The sequence below is a fragment of the Pavona decussata genome, unplaced genomic scaffold (genome assembly GCF_977016875.1).
Source record: "Pavona decussata unplaced genomic scaffold, jaPavDecu1.1 SCAFFOLD_21, whole genome shotgun sequence".
Lineage (NCBI taxonomy): Eukaryota > Metazoa > Cnidaria > Anthozoa > Scleractinia > Agariciidae > Pavona > Pavona decussata.
In genome coordinates this window covers 5873604-5883659 of record NW_028145444.1, presented here as the reverse complement: position 1 = coordinate 5883659, position 10056 = coordinate 5873604, and the positions used below count along the sequence as shown (strand labels likewise).

The 10056-nt window shown below is 39.0% G+C and overlaps 1 protein-coding gene and 1 pseudogene across 1 annotated transcript; one reads left to right on the top strand and one right to left on the bottom strand.

Moving 5' to 3' along the window:
• The first annotated feature begins 6253 nt into the window (after positions 1-6253).
• LOC146486441 (uncharacterized) lies at positions 6254-7556 on the top strand (annotated as a pseudogene).
• Positions 7557-7745: 189 nt separating this feature from the next.
• LOC146486440 (uncharacterized) lies at positions 7746-8844 on the bottom strand. The gene is made up of 2 exons (XM_085096347.1): positions 8661-8844; positions 7746-8494 (listed from the first exon to the last, which is right to left on the bottom strand). Exons 1-2 carry the CDS (start codon positions 8702-8704, stop codon positions 8050-8052), a joined length of 489 nt encoding a protein of 162 aa, XP_084952473.1. The 5' UTR covers positions 8705-8844; the 3' UTR covers positions 7746-8049.
• Positions 8845-10056: the final 1212 nt, after the last annotated feature.

The following is a 10056-nucleotide window of genomic DNA, read 5'->3' as shown; positions in this document are numbered from 1 at the left end:
ATAAAGTTATCGGTTCTTATTGTATACATGTAGTAATTGCCTCTCACAACGCGTTCTGTACTGACTTACCCCCCGCCCCAACCTCTTCGGGATAGTAAGTGTGGGAAGGGGGGGTCAAAACACAAAAACGTTCTGCAGTTTTAGATTTACATTATTTTTGAAAGCTTAACTAGAGTGCATAACATATACGTTGAATGCGTAGTGCTTGGATTAAAGACCTCACATACACGGACCTGACTTAAAATTGAAAAGAGACTGTGGAAAGACTCGGTGCGACTCAACTAAGCCAAATTGAGCTTCATTATGACAAACGTTTTTTAATATTTAAAATAAAAATTAAGGAAACAGACTTACCTGTAAATTTTCAGTATTCTTTGCATCTTTTTAATAATAATACTTTATTATTATTATTATTATTATTATTATTATTATTATTATTATAATACAGGTGGAATGGTGATGGAATGCAAGCGATATCATAGTAGGCTTGCCGAGTTAGTTGCTTCAAAGAAGGGCGAAAGCTGTGCGACTACTATGTCATGGATCAGGGCAAGGGTGTCCTTTGCGTTGCTGAGCTCAGCATTACTATGCTTAAGAGGTTCGCGAGCTACAAGGAGGATCCATCTAGAATTGACGGACATTGACTTTGACATCGAGAAAGGACATGCAAGTATTCGTTAAAAACATTGAGAACATAATTTTATTTTTTAGTTTTTCTTATTTCTCTCGGTAGCCTTCCATTTGATGTTGATTTTTATTTCTTTTTTTAAGATTTTTAACTTTGTATATGTTGTTGATCGATCAACGTCTTTGAAAAAGTTTTTGTATGGATATTCTTAGTATGAACTGCAGAATTATGAAGCGTTTTTCTTTTTTTTTTCCGATACCGATATTTTTAATCACCTTTCTGTATTTGTTGCTTGTTTTCTACTAATAAAGTACTATCAATTATTACTATTATTATTATTGTTATTATTATTATTTTTATTAAGAGGTAATACATTTGTAAAGAAGTAAATTACACTACTATTACTACACGGCTTACAATACTTTGCTAAGAATACTTGACTTTCAATAAACTTTGTATGCAGCTAACAATACTTGACATCTGTTACCAAAAGCTATCTACTACTTACAAAATTATTTAGAGATTTTTTCTCCTATTCATTTATTTGTTTATTTTTTTCCTTTCCCTTTTCTTGTGTTATTCAATTCTTTTCTTTAGCAAAACAAAAGAAACAAACGAACAAAACACAACTAAAAACGCGAAGACGGACAAAAGTACACCTATCCTAGTAGCCTTATAGCACAAGGGCCCACGTTTCCATAAATTGCTGTAAGTTGTTATTTTTCGCAGCAATTGTTTGCAGAATAGTTAGTTCGTTTTTCAGACGTAAAAGAAAACCTTCCAAGTTTCAGTTGCCATTGTATACTTAATCACCGTCTCCACCCTGCCACCACCCCCCCCCCCCAAAGTATATGCCTAAAAGCACAAAATTACCCTAGAACTTGGCCAAGCTTTGCAGCACCTTCAAATGAAACAACTGCTGCATCGTGACATCGTCCAAGTTTGTCCAAGAACTCACGGCTCAAAAGTCTCCAGACACGATAAAATTGTCTCCCTGGTGCAGACCGCTGCGGCTAAAGCCGAGTGGTCTTGTATCAGAAAGCCTGCCATTCCAACTACAGCAGGCCTGCGTAGACCAGACCTAATCTTCCATCATCCATCTAGGTCCACCCTCATACTGGATGTGACAATTGTTGCGGACAATGCGGTACTTCATGAGGTGCACGAGCATAAAGTCCAGTATTATGATGTCTCGGACGTCAGAAGCTGGGTTGCGCGTAACATCTCTTACAATACGGTTCTGTTTTCCAGTGTGATGCTCAGTTGGAGGGGGCTGATGGCACATGCATCAGCCGAGACCTTGTGCTCGTGACTGGGTCTGGGGCGGCATCTCTTACGTCTCCTCTCAGCTGTCACATGCAAGAGGAGCCTATGGATTTGGCAACATTTCCACAGAAGCAATTTCTCGCTCCGTAGTGATGGGCAGACACGTGTCCCGATTTCCCGTTGCGCCTCTTCGTTGGAGACAGGGTTAAGCTTCCATTCAAGAACCCAAGACATTTCATGTGAACAGCAGGGTCTGTGTGTACTTTTATGTATCAGAGTAGCCTGGGCTTTGCGTTTGTGCTGGCCCTACTTGTGTAATCGCCCAGGGCGTGACATGAATTTCATCCCATGCTCATTGATCTTGGCAAGTCTATCGATGCTATTTCCAAAAGGAAGTGTCTCAGTGTACATGGACAACATAGCTACAGTAAAAAGTACCGCCACATTGCTCCTGCAATTGTTCTTGGCCAACCGCCATCTATTGCCTTTGACATATTTTCATTTGGTTTAGTCATGTCTGATATAAGTACCAAAATTCCATCTGAAAGTTGCTTTCTTGAAGCACAAAGAAAATGCTTGGCAGAAGATCCCAAATTAAGATGCTCTGTTTCTGATCTTCTCAATCAGCTTGAAAACAATGTATCCCTTTGCAAAGAATGAATGCAGTTCCCACACCTGTTCAGGTATAATTAATAGAACTCCAAATTCTATGCTGCCCCCAAATTAAACTTTGAAATTATCATGATTAAATGGGCACACAATTCAAATGTAGCACAGTGAAGGCAAATTACAGTTTGTTATGGAATTCACTACTGAGTTTTCAAAATGCAGTCATTTTTCGGAAACTCACTGTCAAGATGTAGTCATCTTTAGGTAGCCATTGTCATGCAACAGATGTGGGGCAGGGAGGGGTGTCAACAAAATGTCTCAAGGACCATGCCTTAATCTAGTTGAGACATACCAGGGAGATCCTGAAGGATCAAATTAAGCAAGCAATTAACCATACAAATAAGCATAATTGGCGTACAGTTGAAAAAACAAGCCCATATCATTAAGTTGTTGAGTGTCAAGGGGAACAGAACACGTGTGACAATAAGTAAACCATTACCATGTGAGAAAAAAATGCAACATTACAGAATCTACAAGCAATGTTGACAAACAACGGAGGCCTTTTAATTATTCACTCAAAAAGCTTCCTCCAGTGTGACTTGAAATCTAACAACATTCTTGTGAGTAACAAACATGGTTACATTAATGTTTTCAAATGAATGTAACTAATGTTTTTGATAAGGCATATTGCTTCTGAAGTTCTTGCTGGCTCCCTCTTGTAACAAAGCCAGTGATAGCTTTGACCTAGGTAATATAATCTGGTCCAAGCTGGCGTTAAACATAACATTCCACTTTTGGTTGCCACTGCTCACCAGTGTTAATTAAGATACCAGCCCTGCAAGAAGACGAACAACAAAAGGCATTATGGCAACACTGGCTAGTGTAATATCTTACTGATAAGGTAAAATGACCATAGCCTTCTTTTGTTCCTACACCCAGGGCATTTCGTTCAAGCCAGCAATAAGGCCAATCATGCTTCCTATTAAATTGTTCATTTTTTAATCAGGACTTTCAGGTTGACAGGTCTTTTGCAAGTACATTAAAAAGTGTTTGCCTTTTTTGAATTCTCCCTGTCAAAAAATGGGCAAAAGAGAGCTTGGTCGAAGAATGCTGTTACTGCGAAGCATTTTTACTTCCTATACACAAATTAGAAGTTGACTGAAAGAAAGGATTTAAATTGAAGATCACATAGCTGCCTCAGGTATCTAAGTAGCTGAATAATATTTCTTAGACTATCAAATACTCATATATTAATTTATGCAAGTAATAGCTGGAAGATCTAACATGAGATAATAAGAACTATAGCCTTCTCTCTGGAATAACAAATTATCAATTACTGGAGACCAAAACAAAAAAAAGCTAAATGAACCCAAATATTGCAAAAGAAGCAACAATTAGGCACCAAATTCAAATTCTCTCTTACCAAAAGTTCTTTTTTTTTACTGTGTGACAAGGGCAACATTTCCGGCCTTTAAGATGGCACATCTTTCATTAGCAGGGCTGCCAAGTATGGCGTTTCATTGCGGACAAAAATTCCCTAACAAAAAGTGACTTACTTGGAGAAATAAAGAGTGAGATTAAAAAACTGAGGTCGCTGAATTGAAAATTTTACTTCCAAAAATAATAATGGTCCACAATTTAAGAAAAAATTTAGTTCAAAGTCTAAAACTCGAGTTGACTTTCTAAAAAATATGTCTGACGCAAAAAGTCAGTCAACCGGAAAAATCAACACCGAAAAAAATAGTCGAGAGGAAGCAGAAACTGATTTGCGCCTCAACCAGATGTAAGGAGGATATCCTTTTACAGTATTACAGGAAGTGATGTGCTATGCATACGGGAATAAGAGAATTCTTCGCGTGGGAATTCCTCAAAGCAGCAAACATGAACGTTCACTCGCATTCTGCAAGTTCTGTTCAACAAATACTTGTCAATGCGGTCCTCAACAACTTGAACCGCGTGCCCCAACAAGAAAATCAAACCTCAGCAACAAGTACTTCCACTGACGAGGTGTCAGTGACTTCTGAACTAAACCGAGCCTTCTGAATACCACGGACATCAACAGGCAATTTTGCCGTCGATGGTGGCATCTATAAGAGCCGTTGAGAGTAACTTTTCAGCCACTTCCAATTAAGGAAGGGCCGGAAGAGGTTCTGAAAGTCGAGGGAGACCACAGTCCCACAATGGGCGTTTTCAGCCACACCGTCCCTGCGGAAACCAAAGATCAACACGAGATGTGGCTGAACCAAGTGTGTTTTAAAAAGACGTCTGTCTTCTCGGTTGTCCTGAATGGGAAAAGGTTCCGCATGGAGAAGTTAAAGCGGATTTGATAAGGAAAAACCACTACTTGATGCGTGGCCAGTGATTAAAGACTGGAGTGCGGAAACTTTGACAGCGGAGATCAATAATCTTTTTGGATCTGCTCTGAAAAACCCAAGTGGTGATAATGTAAGGTGAGCTAATTTATAAGTACCGTCATATATAAAAAATAAACAGTGCATTTGAAGTTGACTGCATAAAAAAAGCAAAGATGTTTTACTGATAATTTAAATTTGCGGCTTATGAAGGTCCGAAACTGTAGCGCCGGCAACAAAAATGGCGCCAAGTATTTCGGTTTCTTGTAACTAATGAGTAAAATTACTTAAGGTGGCCGAACACAGTTTGCGCGCCCTTTACAGATTCTGTTAGTGATGCTACTAAATGCAAGCTAGGGTTGTGGTAAGCAAATACTATCGATCCCTCAATTTTATACCAAATGGATAACAAAGGTAAGTTTTGCTCTTAAAATAACTTAGTTTCTCGTTTGCGAAACCTTGTTCATTTATTGCCGAACAAAGAAAGTGAGTTCACGAAGAGCTAAGCCTTTTTGTACGCTTTTCACCTTTGCTGAGAAAACTTAAAAGCCACGCAAAAAATTGTGACTGGTTGTTTTAATGGAAATGAACTGTTTTCTAAGGAACCGCTCTTTAGAATTTCGTGAAATTTAACAAAACAGTAGTTCTCTAAAAGCATAACTTGCCTACAAACAAAAACCAAAATATAACAGAGGGTATCTTCAAAAAACACTAAAGTGCAAAACCAGCATTAACAGGAGATCTCTCTGTTAAAATTACATGAAAGCAGCGTCACTGTGTCAGTATTTTGTGAGTTTTTCTGGATACAAAAAATGGACAAAATCTAACGAGTGCATTTTCTAAAAATTAAGGAAAACCATTATTTGTGGACGTTTCATGGCTTGCTGCATTGTCATGGCAACAGCACCTTGCTCAACAAGAAGTATCAAAATTCATTCCTTCTAAGTTAATCTTGCACCATGCTTATTTCGGGCACTCAGGAGTACATAGTTTTCAAATAATGTTTACAAACACCTGTATATTGGAAAACTGTGTTCGGCCACCTTAACGCTGATTGGTTAAGAGAGAGGACCCTTTACCAAGGGTTCTAAAGAGCAGGAAAAATAAGTTTTACTTTTTAAGCTGGGTTGTTTGGTTAAAAAGACATGGAAAATGTGTAAATAGTTATTAAAAAAGGATCCTAAAGGGTAAAGGTGAACTTGGCTAAGCACCTGGGCCCCAGTTGTTCTTAAGACAATTAACCCTAATCCAAGATAATAAGGACCTTAAGCAACCCTGGACGGCGAGCACGAGGACGGCAACCCATGACGAGGGGGAATGGGGCTAGAACGCCGTCCTTTGGCGCGCAAAGTTTAAACTTAAGCAAGCAGAGGTCGCGTCGGTCAGGTTTCGCTTCACTATGGCCTCTTTTAGGGATACGAGAAACTTGTTAACGGCGGCGCTGTGCGATGATTTGATTTCAGAAGACGAGTATTTACTTCTTTATGATCTGAACCGTTCCAAAAACCTTGATTTGCCGTACGACGAATTTACATTTGAGTTGGATGAGATGGAAAATTCAGAGTGTGTTGCCGAGTTTAGAGTAAATAAACATGACCTGCCTGCTTTAGCTGAAGCCCTTCAGATTCCAGATGTGTTCAAATGCCGACAGCGTTCCATCAGCGGTGGTATGGAAGGCCTTTGCATGCTTCTGAGGAGACTTGCTTACCCATGTCAATACTCGGATATGATAGCGGGCTTTGGAAGACCCACACCGGTACTAAGCATGATTACCAATGAGGTGATAGATTACATTTACAACAATCACAGCCACCAAATCAGGCAATGGAATCCCACTATTTTACAGCCAGCGCAACTTCAAGAATACGCAAATGCAATCCACATAAAGGGAGCGGCCCTTGATAATTGTTTTGGCTTCATAGATGGCACTGTGAGGCCAATTAGCCGACCAGGAGAACATCATGCAGCGAATTGTATACAACGGGCATAAACGCGTGCATGGTTTGAAGTTTCAGTCTGTGGCTCTTCCAAATGGTCTGATTGCCAACATGTATGGACCCGTGGGTGAGTATCTTGTTTTAATACGATTTATCATCAAAGAAAAGCTGTCGGAGAGCTATTATATGAGCCGACGTTTGATTTTCGACGGTAACGTATATAAAAAAATATAAATTGCCGGGAAAGTTATTAGTTTCCTTTTTTTTAGAGACAATTATCTTGTGAACTTTTGTTTTCAGAGGGCCGAAAGCATGCTGCTGGGATGCTTGCAGACTCTGGGTTGCTTCATCAGTTGCAGCTACATGCTGTATCTCCCCTCGGTCAACCCATGTGTATCTACGGAGATCCAGCATACCCTCCAAGAGTGCAACTTCAAGCCCCATACAGAAATGCTATCTTGACGGCTGACATGCAAGCATTCAACACCTCCATGAGTGAAGTGAGAGTTGCAGTGGAGTGGCTGTTTGGGGACATAGTGAACTATTTCAAGTTTATAGATTACAAGAAAAACCTTAAAATTGGCCTCAGCAGTGTTGGAAAAATGTATCTAGTTTGTGCTATACTGAGAAACGCACTTACATGTCTTTACGGCAACGCTACATCTGAGTTCTTTCACCTTGATCCTCCAACACTAGCAGACTACTTTATTTGAAAAACTGTGTGAATTTGTGTACAAATTTTCAAAGCTTCAAAAGTTCTTACATGCAGTCAGATCACAATTGTAGGATCATTGTTCACAATGAATTTATATAATTTAATTTATATAACACCACTAAAAGATTGTAATAATCAACATGTAAATAGAAAAAAAGCACAAATAAACATTATCATTATCACAACTACAACCTCAACTGAACAGCCCATATAAAAGTATTAAGTACAACGAGCTGTACATATTAAACGACAACAAGTTTTAACGGAGACAATTTATCAGTCTGCAAGTTAATAAATGCACGGAATGTCTATTTGTTTACAAATTTAGACATAAGAAGCATCATAGCATTATTTTGCTGTTGCATCATCCTCATCATTTCCAGTTGTTGTTGTTGAATGCTTTGCAGATTTTCTTGTTCTTTCTGTTTTATTCGCAACTCCTCTTGTCGAAACTGGTAATCCCTCTGTGATTTTTCTTTTAGGAATTCTACAGTTTCTCCTCCGTTTCTTCGTGTTTTCTTAGGTTTGACAGCACAGCCCTCTTCAGCGTTCTTTCTCTTTTTCGTTTCGCTTAATTTTTCCGTCGCTCTGAGCCTTTAATACTTCTTCCGCACTCGCTCTAGCTACTTCAGCTTTTTTCTTCGTGTTCTCCTTTCCTTTCAGTTGTTCCCCTTCTGAAGCCTCCCATTTCTCATAAATTTCTTCCATGGCCTTATCAACTTCGGTATCTTCGACTTCAATGCCAGACGCCCGCTGCTCGGTTTTCATTTTTGTTTTGAACTTTGAAAGCAGAAGCTGGAAATGCTCTCGGATCGATCGCTTTGAGACTTTAAACTTTGGATCCTTGATGTTGTTGAGTCTTTCGGCTATTTCGTCCCATACCTTCCCTCTCTCCAATGTTCGAGGTTTGAATTTATAGGGCTCGCTAACTAGGATTTCTCGGCACAAAATAACATCGTGGTTTTCTGTCCACTCCATGATATTTGACCTATAAATTGAAATAAAATGAAGTTAGCGAGATAAAATCGCTCACAAATAAATTGAGCTTTTCATGTCCAAGGTTACTTAAATAATCCTATCAGCTTTGTTTTGAAAATCGGGTACATTTCGGAGAAAGCCGAGGTAAATGCCATGAAAAGAAAAGATATATTTACCCATTTTTAGCAATGGCGGGAACTTCACTTCCAGGATTCGCCATAGTCGCTGTGAATTTGCGTTTTTGCACTGGAAAGAAGAAAGAAAAAATCAATACCTTTTGCTCATGCGACCTAATATCGGTAGTTTAGAATATAATCCAGATTAGGCTTGGAAAAGACACGGATTTCAAAGTTAACATTCAAAAACAAACTCAGGTTCTCGAGACACCGCCAAACTGGTGAAAACGACCGCCGCGACATCAGGTGGACGGCTCGACTATTATGCAAATTGCAGTCAACAACGCAATCTTGACTTCTGGTTGACCTCCTCGGGATCACCGTCCAAGGTTGCTTAAGGCCGGTAATAACTTAACTAAGGAGTTTATTTCTCAATCCACGAATGTTGTTCAACACTGATATTCTGCAGAATATATCTTAAAAATTGTTTTTCAAAAAAAGCAGGGCCCTGGTGGGTTTGTGTTCTGTGGTTGGAGAAATTCACTTATGGTGGTCAAGTTCCTCAACTTTGCTTGCTATATTTACAACTTCCTGCAACCTACAGAAAGGAGCAAATTGTTTGTGGTCTGCAAGTAGTGTCAAACAGGACCCAGGTACTCCTAGGTACTCAAAACCAGTAAAATAGCATACATTTTGAAAACACCTTTTCGTGGGGGAAAACAAAGTGAAGGACACAACATAGCACTGAGTATATTTGTTTGTACTACTTAAGTATGCATTTAGGTATGTAAAGAAAAATAAGTGTCGGAATGTGACATAAATACTCAAAGACACTTTTATAATCAATACTGGTGGGAACGATAAATGCCTACTAATCAGGTAACATTCGTTGTTTCACATGCGCAGTTAGATTGATGGACCTGAGCATTTAAAGTTTTTTTTATTTATTTATCACCAGACCCATGCCATCCAATTCCAACTGTACACAAGAAAGTGTGGGGTGGATATGTTTCTTCAACTAATTGTAACAAGAAAGTGTGGGGTGGATATGTTTCTTCAACTAATTGTAACCTTTAAGTTTTGTTTTATTCAGAATGGAGTTTGTCAAGAGCATTGGTTCCAACATTTTACCCATAAAGCTGCAGGCTGGCCAGGAACTGAATGCAAAAGTACTAAAGCACATTACAGGAACAAGTTCAATATATGTTAAAGCATTGGAGGAAATTAATGGCAGAGAGGAAGTGAGAATGAAAATAACAGTAACAGTAACCTTGGTAGAAATAGTGCAAGGTACAGAAGGCCCATTGTCTGGAATTTGCTACCTAAAGCCATCAAGGATGCTTCTTCCCTATAGCTTTTGAAACCAAAACTTAGACAGGCCTCAAGGACATTTGATCGTATTCAATTCGAAAAGGAGGCCTGTGTCATAACATCAAAGCAAACGGATATTTTATAT

Bases quoted from the DNA above. Each gene is read 5' to 3' on its own strand.
- LOC146486440 (XM_085096347.1), bottom strand. From the start codon at position 8,704: ATGGCGAATCCTGGAAGTGAAGTTCCCGCCATTGCTAAAAATGG. The intron at 8,495-8,660 runs GTAAATATATCT...TTCAATTTATAG, and splicing joins CCCGCCATTGCTAAAAATGG to GTCAAATATCATGGAGTGGA.